The sequence below is a fragment of the Ictalurus furcatus genome, chromosome 20 (genome assembly GCF_023375685.1).
Source record: "Ictalurus furcatus strain D&B chromosome 20, Billie_1.0, whole genome shotgun sequence".
NCBI lineage: Eukaryota > Metazoa > Chordata > Actinopteri > Siluriformes > Ictaluridae > Ictalurus > Ictalurus furcatus.
The window spans coordinates 21430624-21451285 of NC_071274.1; the positions used below are offsets into that span (position 1 = coordinate 21430624).

General features: G+C 40.8%; 1 protein-coding gene across 3 annotated transcripts; it reads left to right on the top strand.

The window, feature by feature from the left end:
- Nucleotides 1-2239: 2239 nt before the first annotated feature.
- Nucleotides 2240-15043, top strand: gnb4a (guanine nucleotide binding protein (G protein), beta polypeptide 4a). Of its 3 annotated transcripts, none has more exons than XM_053651899.1 (10): nt 2240-2380; nt 4659-4773; nt 7441-7479; nt 8465-8571; nt 9447-9510; nt 10311-10473; nt 10645-10711; nt 11021-11222; nt 11667-11883; nt 12027-15043. In XM_053651899.1, exons 2-10 carry the CDS (start codon nt 4717-4719, stop codon nt 12131-12133), a joined length of 1023 nt encoding a protein of 340 aa, XP_053507874.1. In that variant the 5' UTR covers nt 2240-2380; nt 4659-4716; the 3' UTR covers nt 12134-15043. The 3 variants fall into 3 exon arrangements, with proteins under 3 accessions (XP_053507874.1, XP_053507873.1, XP_053507872.1); XM_053651898.1 differs by lacking the exon at nt 2240-2380 and adding an exon at nt 2402-2716; XM_053651897.1 differs by lacking the exon at nt 2240-2380 and adding an exon at nt 2403-2712.
- Nucleotides 15044-20662: the final 5619 nt, after the last annotated feature.

Genomic DNA, 20662 nt, shown 5'->3' on the forward strand with positions numbered 1-20662 from the left:
TATGATTATGTATTTATAACTGATATTAAAATGTTATTTTAGAAGGATTCATAATGGCTCGTGTGTGTGTGTTTGTTTTCTTTATTATTATTATTATCATTATTATTATTATTATGATCACACTGGAATTCTATTACTACATGAATTCTTTATAAAACATTCTAGAAATCGTATATAAAAATGTAAGACTTTTAAATAAAATTTCAGACAAGAAGTTATTGCCTCAGACGGGATGTGCCGTTATAGAAAAATAATCAACGGCGGTGGTGTGGTGAAGCCACGCTTGTTTATTTTCCAATTACGGCTACGTCTTGATGTGTTTTTTTTTCTTCTTTCTCTTACACCACTGCACTTTGTCAACGATTGGCTTTTTTAAAAAAAATTCAATGTAGACTTGTACATTTGTATCCATTTGTAGTCACATTTGAAGTTGTGGAACGTCCACCGAACATGTTCGTTCCTGTTCTCACTTACGTTATAGCAGCTATAAACAGTCGTTACCTCCGAGTTTGTCTTTTTCTCTCTCTCTCTGTCTGTTTTTTTTTTTTTTTAAAGGTTGTTAAGACAAAAAAAAACAAAACATCTTGTCATGTTAGTGAGAAATCGCAAAATGCGGCAGCTCCGTGGCTAAGACGCTGAAGTATTGATTGATCGGAAGGTCATGAGTTTAAATCCCAGCACTGCCAAGCTGCCACTGCTGGACCCCTGAGCAAGGCCCTTAACCATCAACTGCTCAGTTGTATAAATGAAATAAACGTAAGTCGCTCAGGATAAAAGCGTCTGCTAAACGCCGTAAATGTGTGTTGTTCAGTTTAGTCAATGAGATAATTCATGTTCAGTCACCTTGATATGCACGTTAATAGGAAATTAGTCTTTAGAAGGTGTGACTAAATTTGATGCTTAGTGTATTTTCGGCTTGTAAATAAAGGTGCGTATTTGACCGTGTACAATAAATCGTACACAATTATAGTGTTTATGTCATTTTTCACCTCTGACAGGTAAGATCGATAAACCATACCTTGATAAACCATACTTTTCACGCTTGTGCCCTATTACTGCGGGTTTTGTCTCTTTAAGGCTCTCCAGGAGCTCACACCCCTCCACCTAGGCTGGAGTTAAACCCGCTGTGGACCCGTTAGTCCTCCACGGTGCCAGCAGTCTGATCCATAGAGTAAAAACACACAACGCTGAGAAGGACACACTCCACTAGGGACCAGCACGTAGACAAGCATCGTTTTGGGTAAGACTAATAAGCCACTTTCCTATATGATTAATACACATGGAGTTTAGTATGTCCTGGATTTATGGGGTGCAGCATGTAAAACTAGTCTTAATGAAGTGTCCTGTGTCCTGTTGGGGGACGCTTTGAAACATGCTCTAATCCTTAAAAGTAAGATTTCCTTGCTGTACACAATATATGCATCAGGTAATACATTTTAAGATTCTTTCCATTTTGTTTTCATGATTATTTTTTCTCCTTAATCTGGAGTACGATCATGGTGAGGGGTAAATAAATCCCAGTAGCTACTGAAGTGACTTTTTTTTTTAATTATTTGTTTATATGAATGGTTGTAGAGCTCCCACCCAAAAGGACGTGGGTTTGAAAATATGATTATAATCATAACTGTAGCTTGCAGATCCACCTAAAAACCCACACGAAACCTGTCAAACGCTGCAGTCATACAGCTCTGCACAGGCACCTCCCAAGTAAAATGTAAGGTGTCTCTTTTTTTGTTGTCTTGATTTGGAGTAAATTATAATGAACATTGTGGGGAAAAGAAAACGGTACCATGTAGTATAAAGTTCACAGCTTTTTCTGTGCACCATGCAACTTTCTTAATTATAGTTGATCATATGAAGTATAAGTCATCCTAGTCATTTCTATGTCAAACTTAGACTGATGCCAGAATCCAAATACATAACACTAGGGCTGGGAGCCGATCCCAGAAAGAATCGATTTTCCCATCCCAGTCTTTAGTTTGGGAAGTGAGAGTCGATTCCAAAGCTTTGCGATAAAATGTCAAATTTTAGATAATAATAATAATAATAATAATAATAATAATAATTATTATTATTATTATTGTTGCTGCTGTTGTCTTCGCCCTATCGATCATCATACTGTATTAATATCACTTTTCCTGCTCTTTAAATTTGTGAAATCGACACATGGAATCGACTCATTTCCAGCACATAAAACTTGGATTCGAATCGGAGTCGACTCCAAAAGTTCTGGAATCGAACATCCATCCGTTTTCGCGAGTTCAGTCATTTTGATAATTGAGGAAGCTAAAGGACAATACCATTCTCATAGAAGGGGGTTACTAACTAATTCATGGTGCACAGCTGGACAGAGAACACGACTGTTTTGCAAAATTTGCCGGTATGAATAAAACACTCTGGAATTATTTCTATTTTCGATCCGTTTGACTGTTTTTAACGCGTTTTATAATAAAAAGCTATTTCGTTTCGTTTTGTCGACTCCCCCCTCCGCCTGATTGTTGCCATGCTCCAATATCAGTATGGGTGTGGTGGTAATCCCGGTATGAATTGGTCAGATTCGCGTCAAAAATTTGGCGCCTGAGGCCTTGTTGTTTTTCTGGACATAACAAACGACCCACACACAAAAATGACCGAGTTACATTTTTAAAACAATCTACAAAAGCATGACTAGGAACTGACGGAAGGTCTGCCGGATCTTGAGCGCTATCAACAGTAGGTAAAGCCTTGAAACGGTAAACCATTAGCAGCTAAGCTAGTGTTAGCAAGCTGTAACCTGGTAAAAGTGTTGCTAGTCAAAGTAGGAGCGCTGAATTTAAGGCTATTAACTGCATTTTTTTGGGGGGGGGGGTCACGTTTGTGTTTTGTTTTTGTTTTTGAAGAGGAAAAAAAAAATCTTTCATGGTTTGTCAGGTCGACGTTATGGAAAGCAACATGTGGTTTGAAATTGTAGCTAAATCTTTATGACTTGGATAGTTAGCTAGTTTAGCTAGGTGGGAGCAAAAATACGTTCAGTGTCTGTAGTACAGCTTCCTAGTCAACTTTCTTTCATCATTATCATCTGTTTGAAAAGATCATCTTTTCATTTGAGTTAATCTGATACTGAGTCAGATCTGTTCCATGATGGCTGAAGTCTGAACTTCTGAATCAAATCTGTCTTTCCTCCTTTTTTTTTTCTTTTCTTTTTCTTTTAAAGTCAAATTCTGTGCATGTCTTAACAGTGTGTCTGATTTCTAAAGATTAGGATTTAGTTCATTTTAATCTTGGTCTGCTTGTATTTTTGTATTTTCTTATTTCCTCCTGCGAAATGCTTGCTGAGGAAGGAGCAGCTTTCCTTCCTTCCTGTTTTTTAAGCACTGCAGGCGGCTCTGTGGTTCTTAGAAACTTGGGCTAAAGTGCACCAAAGGCCACAGCGTTTACTTCCGACCTAGACGGAGAACAGATGGCGTCTGCGAGCGTAGACGAAACCACCTTTGTGAGCTTTGCAAGATGGCACACTCGGTTGCAGTTTCGTATAGGTCTTTGCATTCATACAAAGGCCCTCTCCGGTACTACAGGTGGCGCTGTAACAACTTCAGCACGATTTCTACGACTGCAGGGAAGATGATCGGCGCTTCTCAGAAACGGTCCGACGCGATTGCAGACTTGGATGCGTAGCTTGTTCGTCGAGCAACTATATAAATAATGATACGTCCATCAGCCATAACATTAAAACCACCGACAGCTGACGTGAATGACCTTGATTTATCTCGTTACAAGGTGACCAGCCAATGTGAAGTTGACATGTTGGAAGCGGGAAAAATGGGCAAGCATGAGGAGCTGAGTGACTTTGACAAGGGCCAAATTGTGATGGTTAGACGAGCCGCTGGGAGTCTGTGCGGTCTGTGGGAGGAGTCTTTTGTCAATCAAAGCAGCACTAGCCAATCGTGGATGTGGAAGAGGGCAGATAGCGCTTTCCTCAAAGAGCAGCACAGCTGACTTCACGTGTCTCGGAGGAAGCATGTGCCAGCTTTCACCCTCCTCGGTTGCTGTCGTATGATAGTGGGCAGGAATTGGAGAACAAATTAGACCGAAAATGAGGAGAAATATATATATTTTAAGAGATGGACATATTTGTGGGGGTTATTTTTCTCTCTAGCTGCTAGCATTTTCTAGTTAGCAGGGTTATTTGGTCTTCACATCATCAGCCTGTGAAGGATCAGCAAATCAGGATTGTGATATTTGGACGTTGCCTATTTTGTGTGTGTCTGTGTGTTTTTTTTTTTTTTTTTTTCTTTATATAATATATATTATTAATTCTATGGTGCAAATGGTGCTGTGGTTCTGGCCTGAACTAGTCTTTTAGCGTAGGAGTGGAAAAATTAGTCAAAGGAAAGATGATTAAAAGAAATCCGCGGGAATTTCAGCGGCCTTGTACGTTTTCCTTGTGTACGGAAAAGAGCGCGAAACCCTGTTTTATATTTTAAACCCACTTATAAAGAAAGTCTAAGGGAAGTTGTTGAGTTACGTTAACTTGGTCGTTACTCAAACGATAAAGGTATTAGGATGAAAAGAAAATCTTGCCTTGCTCGTTTCTCAACGACCGAAGCAAAACGATAAAATGTAACATTTTAAAAATATATATATTTTGCTGGTGATTGAACGGATTGTATGCTTTGCAGGCCTGCGTGTTCATCAGTGTGAGAAGTGAAGCGGGAGTGAAGCCCTCAGCGGAGGATCATGAGCGAGCTGGAGCAGTTGCGGCAGGAGGCCGAGCAGCTGCGCAATCAGATCCGAGTGAGTCCGGCCGCTACGTTTACGTTTACTCCTTTATCCAAAACAATGAGGTAACGGCGGTAACACAGCCGTGACCGCGGAGTCTGTAGCGAATTAACGCTCCCTTTCGCTCTACGTTCTTTCAAGCATGCGACACATCGCTCCTGTCACTTAGTAGACAAAACGTAGAGCTCACTGTGCGATTTATATACTCCATTTTTGTTTAAACTGCCTTTAACCCTTTACTTCATGGTAACAATTAATTTATCTCCAAGTTTTAGATGGGCAATAATACAAAACCACTATTTTCCATATATAACTGGGAAAAGGGGGTTTTAACTTTGACATGACAAAAAAAGACACGACATATTAAAAAAAAAAAAAAAAACCATGCCATGTCACATGACCAGGAAGTGCTGTTTGCGTTTTTCTTTTCGTTTGTGTCATCGTTGGAGGGCTCTCGAAATTGCATTGATTTTTTCAATATTTAGGCAAAACTACTTAAAGGAAAAAATGAAACACCATCTGAGATTTATTTGTTGTCATTTAAAGCAGTTTCTGTAGTTTGAGTATTCTGCTAAATAGTCAGATGTAATTGTTGCCATATGGCAACATCATGCGATAACGGAACTGTGGTGCGTGTGTTCATGAATTATAAAGTAAGAAAAAAAAAAAACTGTTGTGATTTCAGACATTTTGCAATTACACCTTTATTTTCTAGATTTCCAAGAGAAAGAATTAATGAGAATTAAAAAGATACTTCACCCAAAACATGTTTGGAGGCAATATTTGTATGTATTTTGAGTGAGTACTGTAATTCCTTTCTAGGAGATAGAACTTTTATACACTTGCTAGGTGGCAAAAAAAAAACCTCTTCAACTTATAGTCTGGAAAATTCTGTAACTGGAATTGTAATCTCATAAGTTTTATTTTTGACTATATGGTACTTTCCACCGTGGCACATTACCCCTTCCCCCCATACACACACACACACACACACACACACACACACACCCCTTCCCCCTCCTTGGGGCTAGTAATTCAACTAATAGAACTCCCTAAAAACCTTTTTATGTAAATGTAATAATTCTATACATGTTTAATGGGAGGTCACATAAGACAGGATGTGATGCAACCACGGTTATTGGTTTCTTCCATTTTGTACGTCAAACAATAAATGCAGACTCGTGAACGGGAAATTGAACGAACGTTCGGACCATCCGATTGGTCCGAAAAGCCATTCGAGCCGATCTATTGGATTTATTGCTCACCTGCATCGTAGGCCGTTTGCCCAGAATCGAGAAAATCTCAATACAGGTGTCGCTTGTGATTAGTTTCACACCGAGCATATTTACAAGACCACATGTTACATATCGTATACCCGTTGCCAAGACACTGTATTTATTATTTTTTTTTCCCCTCGATTCTTATTGGGAAGTCGTTCATTTCCAGTGAGAGCCGGTGACAATAGGCGAGGCAACCTTTACTGGGCAGGTCGAGTTATGCACCAAAGGCCCTGTCCACATGTGGCATCAACAGCTGTCCTGGGTGACCCCTTAATAAGTGGACAGCACTAAGTACAGGTGCGAACCGGGTCCAGTGTGTCTTGAAGACGCTTTCTGATCATATTCAGAGGCTATCTGAGACACATGTGACCACGTTACATTTGTAATGTGAACGTAAAGGTGTCTCAGAGCATCCCTGAGGGCAACAAAGGAGCGTCTAATCGACAGTCATTGCTCTAGGGCGGAAAATCCATAATCGTCGCAAGACTGTTCGGAAATGGCGCTGAATGGTAGAGCTCTTCGCCGCCGGGAAGCTTATTATTGTAGCTTCTTTTATCATATCATCTCCTGTTCGTTCCTAATTTTAGTGAACAGACCACGTAATCGGAATGTTCAAACCGGCGCGTACAGCTACGTTATGGGAAATTTCTACCCGAGATGAAGCGACGTATGAAATCTGGATACATGTGGTGCATTGAAAATGCCAGGTATGAATGGCTACGCGTGCAGCTGTCCACTTGTGATCGGATCGCTCGAGACGGACGGTATGTTAATACCAGGTGAGTTGCGACGTGTAATCACATGCAAAGTGATTTGGTAGTGTGACTATCAATAGGATTGAGGTGAGGGACGGCGGTTTATTTGGTGTGCGTTACGGTTTTTTCTTCCTACTCGCAGCTTCCGAGTCACACTTCGATTCTTGCTGCGCTTAATGAGCTTCGAATATTGAATTCGGCTAAAATTGAGCAGATCGATGCGGGTTTATTTCTGTACGTCAAACCCGTTAAGCTTGTAAAAAAAAAAACAAACAAACTCATTCACACACTAATAGATGGTGATGCACCGCATGGATGTGTTTTATACATACACAAATAGCATTACCTTGAGCGTTTTATTTTTACTGGGAAGACGTCTGTTTTGTGGTCCCTTGGATGGTTTCGTAAGCGTTCTGTAGCTAGCGTGTAGGATACAGGTTTTTGCGACTGGAACGCCCACTAGTGGCCAGTGTAGAGCGATTTGACTCGATACAACATTGAAAGGGGGGGGGAAAATCCCTCCATTTCTCAAACGAATGCAGGTGATATCGTTTCGCTCTGTGCTTTGTAAACACAGATGTATGAACGATTTTATTGTTGTTGTTTTGCTAATCAGTCTCCTGTAATCTCCTTGCTGTGTGTTGCAGGATGCCAGAAAAGCGTGCAGCGACTCCAGTTTGTCCCAGGTAAGCAAATCTTACCTATTAATAAATATGAAAGTAAATAAAAGATCTACGGTATAAATGTAAGAGATCCACTACAACCTGTGTACGAGTTTTAACGGCCTCCTCTGCCTTTATTTATTTACTTTATATTGTATTATAGCAAATACTATTTTAGCTGTTAAAATGATTAACACTTGATTAATGAACTCGATGACTCGGTTCTGACTCTTGAGATTTGGACATTTGATGGAAGACAGAACGTTACCGAGATGTTGCAGAGAAATCCAAAGATGTTAGGAAATTATACGCCTTTTTTAAAAAAAAATCTTTTTTTTGAAGCTGTTACTATAGAAACGATGACGTGTTAGAACGAGCACGTTAATATAAACGTGACTTGCAGCTGCGCTACTGTCAGAATATTAATCCACACCTTAATCTGACCAATCAGAATCGAGAATTCCTCGTCGCTGTGGTGTAAGAGTTCTTATTTACAGCGTTTAATCGCGGGCTAAATCATAACACGGTATTTATTTACGCTGTAACAGCGTACTCCTTTTAGTAATAAATAAAATGATTGAGTCGATTCTGACTCGGATTTGTATAGGCTTATAATGTAGAATTTGAAATAAAAATAAAGCACAGTAAAGCCCTTTTTTCAAATGGTAGTATATTAAATTAAAAAAAACAATAGTTATAGAGTTTCAGTCCTGATGAAAGTAAAGTTGCTTATCGAGAACCTGTGGTATGCTTGAGCAATACAGGATGTTATCGGGCTTTTATCATCTATCGATCGAAGCGTTCCTGACGGTTATTGCAACGTCACCAACTAAACTTCTCCACAACAGTCCCGATGCTAATTTTAGATTGTGATGGGCTTCGCCATTTCTTAGCTGTAGCACGTCTCGTACTCTTTCGTCATCACGGCCCCGCCCGTTCATCACGCAGACCTTTCCACTGTGTTAATTCGTTTTCTTCCACCGATTCTGTCTCTCCACCTTGTTGGTAGATCACAGCTGGGCTGGATTCGGTGGGGAGGATCCAGATGCGCACGAGACGAACCCTGCGGGGCCATTTAGCCAAAATCTACGCCATGCACTGGGCTACTGATTCCAGGTCAGTGTACACAGAGGGAGAGATGGTGTAAGCATGTGCTGGAGAGAGGAAGAGAAAGTTCAGAGGAGAGTCATGAGGATGGGTGGGTTCCCTCAGAGGAAACCCTGCGGCTCTGTCAGTGTACACTCGATGAATAATGCAGCAGCCTGCTCACAACTCAATGGTGGCCTGAGATTATACCCCCCATCTCTCTCTGTCTCTCACTCACTCTCTCTGGGAAAAAATAGTTTAGAGCCATTAAATGTCAGCTACGCATACATCTAGTCCTGTAATTAAATTAGCATTTAGCTAGGCATCTATCTGGTGTAAGCACTGCTTGTCCAAAACGTTTAGTGCTTCCTGAAAACAAAATCAGGAAATAACTAGTTTATTCTTAAACAGGAAGATTCTGATGATTTCTGATGTACAATTTGCGTTCCTATATGCATGTATGTATATATTTTTTTTCATTTTACTTACTGTTTGTGTCACGTAATTCATTTAAATTCTTGTGTCACGCTGGGGAAAATCTGCATGTCCATCTTTTATGAAGAATATTCCTCGGTAACATGCTAAAACTGGAATTTAGAGTTAGTTTTTGATGCTGATTTCCACCATCACAGATAAACACTATCGAACCTTGACTCGACAGACTGATATGTCCAACAATTTGGAAATAAACGCTTATTAGGGCTGGGCAGTATGTCGTCATATTAATATCGTGACACAATATGTGTGTCACAATACACTTTTCTGAGATCACTGGTATCACTGGTAATTAAAAAAAAATATTTCTTTATATTTTAATGCGACACTACGGTTTTGTCGGCAATTTGTAACCAGTTGACTGTCTGTCTTATTTTTTTTTTTTTTGTCCCGCGTCCCCAAACACCTAGGTTGTTAGTGAGCGCATCTCAAGATGGTAAACTCATCATATGGGACAGCTACACAACAAACAAGGTAAGTGCAGAGGAAAAAAACCACGCATGATGAGTTTCTTTATGAAAATTTGTACAGTAGAACGTACATGCGGGGGTTAAGCTAAATGCTAGGCTTGTTCAAGTAATATTATCCCATCGATCAGTAAATAAAGTATTGGCACCGTGTCTGAGATCACAGTGTTGTATTTGGATGCGTCGTCATCGGCGTTTCGCTTCACTGTACGTCAGCGCACGGGCCGGGGGTTCGTGGGTTCGTCAGTTCTGGGGTCTCGATTCTGATCGGTCGTCTCTGACAGGAGACGTTTATTTCTCTAACACTACAGGTTGAGGAAAAAAGAGAAAAGAAGAAGCTTATTTAGCAGAGGTTGACATTATTTATAACTATAAATGGATAAAAAGTACAAAGTGGTGTTCTATAATTTAAGAAAAAATAGTTGGGAAAGAGGTGGGGGGGGAAAAAGCAATGTTATTAGAAAATAATCATCCTCAGGCCGGTGACGGAAACTCCGCTTCATCACACCACCCTGATAATTATTTTCCTATAACAGCACCTCCCCCAAGTGTTTCGTCCCTTATGTTAACAACTCGCCTGAGTTTCAGATGCGTTTCTGCAAGCATCATTTTTTGTTTTTGAAGCGAAAAGCTTTTTTTTTTTTTTTTTTTTTTTTTTTTTGCTTCCACGTCAACAAACCCCGCCCACATTACTCATGGACGTATCCTGTCCATGATTACATTTAGATTGTATACTTCACATACTTCATTCACTGAAGCCATATACTTCAGTGCATTTTTATTTATTCCCCCCCCCCCCGTTCTCAGATGCACGCCATCCCTCTGCGCTCGTCCTGGGTCATGACGTGTGCCTACGCTCCATCTGGGAACTATGTGGCGTGCGGAGGCCTGGACAACATCTGCTCCATCTACAGCCTGAAGACCCGTGAGGGCAACGTCAGGGTCACCAGAGAACTGCCCGGGCACACGGGTAAACACACGACATACCACGGGAATGCTTGTGGGAATAATGGAGATTTATTTATTTATTTATTTTAGATGTTCCGAAAGCTGTTATGAGTTGGCTGTAGGTTCTGAGTGAAGTTCACAACATTGCAATTTATTAACTATAATTTTTTTTTTTCCCCCTCCCTCTAATAAGGTTATTTGTCATGCTGTCGTTTCTTGGATGATAGCCAGATAGTCACCAGCTCCGGAGACACCACATGGTGAGTAAAGGGCACAGCATCACTCGGCGTGGTGAAGATCAGGACTGGGACTCGATTCGATGTATTTTGTGACATTTAACACACATTCTATTGTATTTACGGACACTTGACACTTGCTCAAACGTCCTCAAATTTTTAAAAATCAGCTTGAACCGAGAATTCAGAATGATTCGACGCAATACAGAATAATTACAAAACACTTACCAGTGTAGTCATAATTGTTTTAGTTAAGGAATCATTTTTAGCTTTGTCCAGTTCTCCGAACTTTTAGTAGCTGCATCTGACTGTTTCTCCGTGGTGTTTCCTCAGTGCTCTGTGGGACATAGAGACCGGTCAGCAGGCCACTATCTTCTCAGGCCACAGCGGAGACGTGATGAGTCTCTCTCTGAGCCCGGACTCCAGGAGCTTCATATCGGGAGCCTGCGACGCCACCTCCAAACTCTGGGACATCCGAGACGGCATGTGCAGGCAGTCCTTTACCGGTCACGTCTCCGACATCAACGCCGTTTGTGTGAGTGCAACATACACTCTGTGTTCTGTTACGTCAAGGAGAAATGTACAGGTGGTTCATTTGAAAGCATCCAAAAGGCGATGGCGTAAAACGTGAAAGTGTCATTTACACCCCGAAGGCTTCTGAACGCGCTCGGTGTGCCCTTTGATGGCTAGTTAGATTACTCGTGTAGCTTCAGTCATGTTGTACACCAAATCAGCTACGTTTCGGGATAATTAAAGAGGGAAATTAAATTAAATATACACTTCTGGTCAAAAGTTTGTGGACACTTGACTGAAATGTTTCTCATGATCTTAAAAACCTTTTGATCTGAAGGTGTGTGAGCCATGACAAGCAAAAAAAAAAGCGAAGGCTGAAGGAAGCTGCCTCGCCTCAAGATATTCATATAGCGTGGCTTAAGTGTGTATCTCGCTCTCTTTCTCAACCCCTCCTCCCCCGTCCCAGTTCTTCCCCAACGGGAACGCGTTTGCGACCGGTTCAGACGACGCCACGTGTCGCCTGTTCGATCTGCGTGCTGACCAGGAGCTCATGATGTACTCTCACGACAACATCATCTGCGGCATCACGTCCGTGGCTTTCTCCAAGAGCGGCCGGCTGCTCCTCGCCGGCTACGACGACTTCAACTGCAACGTGTGGGACACGCTGAAGGGAGAACGCGCAGGTGGGTCTGCGTCTCAGTCTGCGCCTACGCCGCGAAAGCACTAGAGAGACGTCGTTCGTTTCGTGGTCCATGAAATACCACTCCGATAAGTGTGTTTTATTAAGCGGCTATTTTAAACAAGTCTCGCTCTGTTTCCTTCGCAGGCGTTTTGGCCGGACACGATAACAGGGTGAGTTGTTTAGGCGTGACCAATGACGGAATGGCCGTGGCCACCGGCTCATGGGACAGCTTCCTCAGGATATGGAACTGACCTGTTTGGACAGGATTGGAGATTGTTGCGCCACTTTGACCAATCACAGTCATTGTAGCGGCCGGCTTCCACAGAGGAACCCTTATCCCCACCCCCCTCCCTCTGTTTTATCCTTCCTTTTTCCATCTATGATCTTCTCTTACTAGATCTCTTTCCCTATGGCTACGGCACCAATCCCATGCCTGGTTCCCAGAGGACGAGTGAGGCAGCGCTATGGGGTCTCTCTCTCTCTCTCTCTCTCTCTCTCTCTCTCTCTCTCTCTCTCTCTCTCTCTCGCTATCTGTCTATGGCCTCCTAATCTGAAAAATCCTAAAGAATAGACTGTCGTGTATATACCATTTGCTATTCTGTGCTTCAATGTGAAACGTACCTACTTACAGTGTTTGGCTGTTGTGCGAAATTTTTACAGTGGGTGTGTTGGTCGTCCCGATCTTTTTTTTTTTTTTTTTTTTTTTTTTCTGTTTGTTTTTTTGTTTTTTCCCCTCTCCCCGATTACGGATTTTTCTATGATTTCATGTAGTCTTCGCCGCACACGCTCACACACACACACACACACACAAATATAAACGCACGCACACAGAGACACTGCCAGCAGTTTGGACTCCTCCGTGACCAAGCTGACCCGCTGTGCGTTTTTTAGGTGCTGAAGTCGACCCGTGCCGCTCACGGGTCCGTGTTAGATTTCCGAAGCGTCGGTTTTTAGGTGATGGAGCACTTGTCTGAGAGCATCGCGTGACACTTTAACGCCTTCGTGTTATGGTCGTTCGGGGCATTAGCCTGCCTCGGTGCTTCCTGCTCTCCGTCCGTCACGTACGGGTAGTATTCGCTCCGTCGTGCAGTATTGCAGCCGGACGCTATCGTGTTGAAGGATTTAACATTTACAGACACTTTAGACTCTGTCTGTATTACACTTGTACCAGTATTGGTCATGTGAGGTTTTGTTTTCTGCCGTACGAGTAGGCGATACGGGCGGTAAGATATCGATACTGTGATGTATTAACGTCATGTCGGTGTGTTTCTGACTCGGACGTTAATCACGATAACGTTTCATTGGCACTTTGTTAGCGAAACTAAAACGCATGTACATACTGTGTGAAATGAGCGTGTTTTTGACTTGTACCACAGTACACAGGACATCTAATCTAAGCCTAATACAAATGTGTTATTTAACCAAGAGAAGTGTTTAGTATTGCCGTTTTCTGGGAGATGTTTAACATTCAGCGTTTATGGAAGGAGTCTCCAGTGTCAGCGCTTTGTGACAATCAATACAGGAAAGTTTCTGCTTCTCTAACATGACAGACTGCCCTTTGTTCTTGATTAAGGTTTAAAGAGAGAGTATAAAGAGAGGCTGGTGAGGGACCGACTGTTTACAGCTGCTGTAACGTAAGCGAGAACAGGAACTAGCGTGTTTCATGGACCTTCCACAACTTTCCCTGGAATTAGAAATGGATAAAAAGTGACAATAACTCTGAATCAGTGTTAAAAAAAAAAATCTCGACGATTATTTCCCATATTTAGGTTTGCTAACAACGTGCCAGAAAATCGGTATTGCTAACATGACCTTAGGTGTGTGTTTATCTTTTATTTTCTATTTAAGCTCCGGGTTTAACAGGCGAAAGAGAGAGAAAAGGAAACCTTTTCGATATGAGAATTTTAACATCAGATCAACTCCTTGTAACCGCGCACGACGATCGAGTCCGAGCGGTGACGTGCTGACGATTTATAGACGATTGCAGTTTTCTTTAGTTTTTAAAGCGTTGATTAACGATCTGCAGCTGTTCTAGAAAACGAGTAAACACCTTCTGACCAATCAGATTGGAGAATTCAACATCACTGTGGTGGTATAATCACGATGTCCGTATCACGTCGCCCACTTCCAGTGCCAAATGTTAAAATCCACAAAAGGTTAAGGACAGTGTTGTAGTTGGCTTGTGTAGAGACTGGTATCAACACACCACGTGATGATGATGATGAACGTTATCCACTTATAACCGAACCGCGTCGTGTGAAGGATGAGAGAGAGAGAGGAGGATCTTTACGGTTTTCTACGACCACAAGCTTTTCTGTTTGGTGGCGGGGGGGGGGTGGGTATTTTCCCCCCCAAATGTGAGATGATGTGAGTTTGGTATAAAACGGAACGTGCGCTCTTTCCTGTGTCGAGGGAACAAGCCTAAACTGTTGTAGTTCTCTTGAATGTTGACTTAATTTCGTGCTAGTTAATAGAAATGAAGGTTGATGTTTTTCCATGAGTCCTCTTTTTTCCTTTTTTATTTTTAAATTTTTTAAAAAGTATATAATTTCTTTTTTTTTTCCCCCTTTCTTGCCTACAGTATTGAGTCGGTTTTGTTGTAGTAAATCATTTAAATGATTTTGGTTTAATTTCTCATCTGCTGTCCGTCTTTTTTTTTTCTCTCTCTCTCTCTCTCTGTGTGTGTGTGTGTGTGTGTGTGTGTGTGTGTGTGTGTGTGTGTGTGCGCGCGCGCGCGCGTGTTTTTATAAACTACTACTTCTTGATTCAAATCGTTAACTCTGGCACGAAAAGCCGACCAAATAATCACGAGTAAGGCTTCTGATGGAGTCTGAATGGATGTACACTTTGACCTGCTGTGATGAAGAATCAGTTTTCAGTATAAAAACAGAAGTGTGTGTGTGTGTGTGTGTGTGTGTATATATATATATCTGAATCTAAATGTGTTCTGTTTTAAACCAGTACAGGCTGATTGTAAAATCCCAAATGTTTCGACAAATTAGCAGCTTTTCTTCTGGACGCTTAAGATGGTGGTGTTTTTTTTTTTTTTTTGTTTTGTTTTGTTTTTGTTTTTTTTTTCGTTTTTTTCCCTCTGCATTCAGCTGATGTTGTCTTAATTTTTATAACACGAATACAAACATTAAAACCAAACGAAACATGGAGTGAATTTGTGCGCTTTGATATTTGACGTGTGTGTGTGTGTGTGTGAAGAAAAGAGATCGCGATGAGCAGAAATCACCCAAATGACCGACTATTTCAGTCCCTGTCGAAACTATTGGAACAGCAAGGTCGGTTAATTTGTGCTATACGACAAAGACGTTTGGTATCAAAAAATGGATACGAGACGATAGATGAGAAATTCAGGTTCGTGGCCTCATATTTACATCTAGATGTGATGAACAACAAAACATGGCACTTTAAATTTTACGTGAGGGGGAAAAAGTATAGGAATAAATAAATAACACTACTGCGATATGCTTGCGATAACGGCATTGAGCTGGTGATTCTTTTACAGCGGTCTCTTTCAGTTGTTGGTCGTTTCAGGAGGTTTCTCCATTCAGTCTCCTCTTCAGGAGGTGAAGTGCTGCTCCGTCGGGTTAAGTTCTGGTGGTTGACTTGTCCAGTCTAAAACCTTCCACTTCTCCCCCCTGATGAAGTCCTGTGTTGATTCAGCAGTGCTTTTTGGATCATTGTCTTGCTGCGTGATTAAGTTCCTCCCGATTAGATTGGATTGGATTGGATGCATTTTTCTGTATCCCCTTACTTCTGATTTCATTCTACCGCTACCATCATGAGTTCCATCTTCAATAAAGATTAGTGAGAATGTTCCAGAAGCAGCCACACAAGCCCAAGCCATGACACTACCTCCACCATGTTTCACAGATGAGCTTGTACGTTTTGGATCATAAGCAGATCCGTTCTTTCTCCACACTTCGGCCTTTCCATCTCTTTGGTAGAGGTTCATCTGGGTTTCAAAACTTCTGTATTTCTTCGCGAATTCCAATCTGGCTTTCTGATTCTTACTGCTCATGAGTGGTTTGCATCTTGTGGTACGGCCTCTATATTTCTACACTTGGATCGTGATGCGGTGGTCTGGTACAAAACGTGCCAAGTTCCATGTCGGTTAGCACGTCTACGTATAAATACCAGGAAATCAAAGCTGAAATTCTAAACGTTCTTCTCCTTCATCTTTTGCTCTCAATCCCAAATGTCTTCAGTCTACTGCAAAAAAAAAAAAAAGGAAAGAAAAGTAATTGGCCTTGCCGTTCCAGCGGTTTTCGAGAGGACAGTTGGACCTTGTTGTATCGGAGTGCGTTATTTAATTTGTCTTGAACTTTAGAAGTTGTGTAAAGCTACTACTGTTTCTCGTTGTAACCCCGGACAGGCCACGCCCACACGGAACAACGGTAGCGGTCGCTACATGACTTGTCTCTTGCTGGTGTGAACGTAGGGTCAACTCGAACGTCGCTCGTCACACTTCCTCTGTCTCTTGCTGCTGTCGACGAAATCGTGTACGCAGAACGCGAACGATTGTCGCTCGCTAGTGTGAACGCAGGCTCAGCGGTGTTGCAGGAAGTTCAGCTCGGTCCTTCGACAAAAGTTTCCTTCGTTTTAAAACGAATGAATCATTTATAAACGACTCCTTTTTATTTACCCAGCGAGTCAACAGTGGACCTACAGCAATCTCCGCTTCCTGCGTAAAACTAACGGAAACGTTTAACAGGGCGACGTTCATCGAATGTGTACCATCAGAAATCCCAAGTCCTAATCTTTTGTACCTTGAATTCACTTCCTCCGGCGCGTGTACGAGGGGAAACCCGTGCTGCGGTGATGAATATACGCTCGGTCTCCGTGATGAAACGGAAAACCTGAAAGAAAACGTCGCTTGTGTTTATGTGACTGTTACAGCAGTAACACGTGAGTCGGATGGAGTCCGTTTACGCTCCTGCGACATGGTTTCCCCTGTAGTGTTCCTCTGACTGATTTGACTCGGCAGGGTTTCTGGATGATGAAACACTCAGCTGCGGTTTCATCATCTCAGAAATTTAGATGAAATGCGTGCCTCCTGCTACTGAGAAACGAAAGCCCACGTGCTGTAAATTTGTTTCGTGCCACAGAATTGTCACCTTGAGAATTTCTGTACAGGACGGACACACACGGCAAACGTGTGTACAATTGATAATACTCGTTTTTTAAATTTTTTTTTTAAATTTTTGGTCAGAGGAAAAAAAAATTGATCAACACTGACTTATATTTTTAGAATGTACCAAACTTGTAGGGAGAATCAAAAGGAGGTGTTTATTTTTTTAAATAATTAATTACTTGATTTTTTTTTTTTGCTTTATCCTGGTGGGGGTCGCGGTGGATCCCGAGGGCAAAACCCGCGAACGCCGGGCACAAGGTGGGAGAATTCACCCTGGGTGGGACGCTAATCCATTTCAGGGCACAATGCGCAAGGGTACAAACCTCGGCGTGATTTTAGAATAGCCAAGCCACCTTTCTGCTTGTTTTTGGGATGATGGAGGAAACCGGACGCCCCGGAGGAAACCCATGCGTACGCCCCGGAGGAAACCCATGCGGACGCGGGGACAGCTTGCGGAGTGAACGACGCACCCTGGAGCTGTGAGGCGGCTGTGCCACCAGCTGCGCCCTCCTTATACCCAGTTATCAGCACATAAATAATGGCACCATCGTCCTCACTGCATTCTTTGGTCGTGTCAGAAGAGGGAATGTCGTGTGCCGTTACGTATTCCTATAATAACCGTGATCATTGTTTATAGAGGACTTGTCATTTTAAGTCTCCAATCTCAATGCTTTAAACATCAAAGTGTAAACAATATTTCAACGTTCATTACAAATCCATGGGGGAAATATCATCTAGATTTAAAAAAAATCTGCACAGCTGGAAAACTCGTCTGCTTAATAGCGATTTTATTCATCAAACTAATCACAAATACAAAATCGAGTTTGTAATCACTTGCAGTGATTATTATACACACTTATTATTAATAGTCAAGGGGGGGCGTGGCTTCTTGTAGAAGTGTTCACTATTTTGAATCGGATTGAACGTATATAACGTTGTGGCTTGATTGTTTTCTCTGACTTTCCGAAGTGGGTAAGTATTTTATCTAAAGAAAATTAAGCAGATGAAAAGACTATTTCAGAGTATTCGATGTAGGAAAGCCCCACCGGAGCTCTCGCACAGGAAGCTCGGCAGTGACACGGAGCTCCTACAGTGATGTGCCTGATGACCTTTAAAAGCTGAGAGCACAGCTGCTGCCACAAAGCTCAGGCAGTTCCCAAAAGTAATACTAGAGGGCGGTGTGGTCACGGCAGCAAATTCATGCGTGTGTTTTACCCTGTGTTTACCATTAGAGGGCGCTGAAGTCATCTGAGGAAGTTTTACTTCCGATTTTTTAAAAAATATATATTTATTTGTTTTTGTTTGTTTATTTATTTATTTTTAATTTTTGAAGAGAAAATTTAATTTACAAACAATATGGCATATTTGTACCATTACGTCAAACAAAAGAAGTTTCGCAAACCAGACACAACTTAATATTATTATTATTATTATTATTATTATTATTATTATTATTATTAATAATAATAATAATCTCAAATTACTCTCTATGGGTCTTCAAAAAGATGACATTTCTAAGACAAAGATCTAAGAATTTTTTTAATCTTGAGTGATTCAAATTCTTTTTTGAAAATAGTAAACCAGGGTATGGACTTCGTGTATTTCGATTTGTTTATAAAAAAAATATTCTCAGAAGCAAGAAATTCTGCCGAGAATTTTTGTCTTCCAATAAAATGGGTATACGTTTTGTATCTAGCAGTAAGACATTCAAACAACAGTCAGATTAAAAAGAAAAAAATATTTTTCACAAAATGTATTATAATCAGTATATATATTTTTCTTTTTTAACAAACCATTCGTATTATACACATTTTGAAGTCTTTAAAACGAAACTGTAAGGCTTGTGTACACAGTCCGTCATTTTGTACTTTCATGATCATTAAATAAATGCAAAATTGAGTTCACATCTCAACGGTTACCTAAAAGAGCCGGTTCAAAGAGTCGATTCATTATCGAACCAAACGTCATTTCCATAAATGGCCTTAAATGACTCACTCTGTGAATCAAATGTCACAATTGCAGTCACATTCGACTAAAAGAACCGAATCTACAAGTGAATGTGTCGATTCTAAGATCCAAAGTTGATAAACCTAATGAATTTAAACGTCACTAATTAACTCACTCACTCAACAGCAGTTACGTTAGGCTAGCATGAGTTTGCTGATAAAGATGCTAGGCTAATAAGCTATATAACTCGTGTCAGATATAAATATATACATGTTATGTAGGCTCATTTCACGGATTTTTTTTCCTCAGTAATTTGTTGCTTATTTCACGAGCTGAGGTCTTAAATTCATGAAAATTGATGAAAGTGGAAACCCCGGAAGTTGCACTTGCTAAGTTAGCCGAAGATACTACACAGCAAACACGGTAAAACTACTTTTAATACTGAGTGTTTTTGTTTTTTTAAAACAAATTAATAATGTTAATCAAAATTTATTAAAACGGAAGGTACAAAGTGTGAATTAAGGCACTGTACGAGTTTAGACGCATACAGAAACTAGGCTTTTATATGGTGCAGTTACGAGGTTTAATTGAATCAATTAAATCAGACGTTCGATTCATTGAAACGGACAGTTCGAAAGACTCGATTCAGTATCGAACTAGTCAGGTACGCAGTAGCATAGAAACACCAAATGCATTACTGTCGGTGTTTTAACTTGATATGTTTTCGAATAAAGCATTACTTAAATAATTATAATATAAATAATCATAAATAATGTCTCTCGCTTTCCTTACTCTTTGATCTTTCCCTTTAAATTTTAACGTTACATATAGTTGGCAATCTATAAATAAGTTTAAAGCTTTATAGATTTTCTTTTTTTTTTTTTTTTAGAAATGTATCATATTTGTACATTGTTGTTTGCTGCTTTTTTCTTTTTACAAGAAAAATTTCTAAAAAGATTCATTGTTTGTTTTGTCCACAAGAGGGCAGTGTTTCCCCACGTGAGAATATAACGGTAACAAACAGGGAAAATCTGCCCATTCCAGACCATAACTCTCTCCTAAAGACGACTAATCACATAATAATGCAATCTGTGTGTCTGTATGTACCGTTTTGTGTATGAGTGCTTCCCCGATGTGTTAGGAATGCAAAAGTACAATTTATCTACGAAAAAATACAATTCCAAGATGTTAAAAATGAACCCTGAATACTTCCGAGCAGCTTTTTTTACTTTTATTTTTTATTATTCACTAAATTGCAATATTAAGATATTCCAAATGCCCTGCGCTTTCACGTCTTTCATCTGCCTAGATTTCATTTTGAACTTCTTGGAATTCCTTTTCTCATCCAGCAGAATCCATGTGGGATGCAAACTTTTGCACACAGATATCTCTATTGTACTTGGTTGTTAGCTAGGCTAGCAAGTTAAAATGAATAATGATGGGTGTACTGAAGCTGCACTGAAGTTTGATTTTGTTCTGTATGGAAGAATTTCGCTGCCACGTGAGAAGAAAATCCCCTTCAGCATCTCGTTATAGCAAGAGAATCGTCTTTTTATCTCGTTATTAATCGAAAAGGCCTCTCGTTATGAGAGAACCTCCTTGTTCCTACGAGAAACGTTCATTATTGCGAGAGAAGCGTCTCCTAGTTCTGACGAAACGTCTCATTACCATGAGAACATCTCGCTGTGAC

Excerpts from the sequence above, each read along its gene's own strand:
- gnb4a (XM_053651899.1), top strand. The coding sequence starts at position 4,717 with ATGAGCGAGCTGGAGCAGTTGCGGCAGGAGGCCGAGCAGCTGCGCAAT. Across the intron at positions 9,511-10,310 it reads ACAGCTACACAACAAACAAG|ATGCACGCCATCCCTCTGCG; the intron begins GTAAGTGCAGAG and ends CCCCGTTCTCAG. Across the intron at positions 11,884-12,026 it reads GCTGAAGGGAGAACGCGCAG|GCGTTTTGGCCGGACACGAT; the intron begins GTGGGTCTGCGT and ends TTTCCTTCGCAG.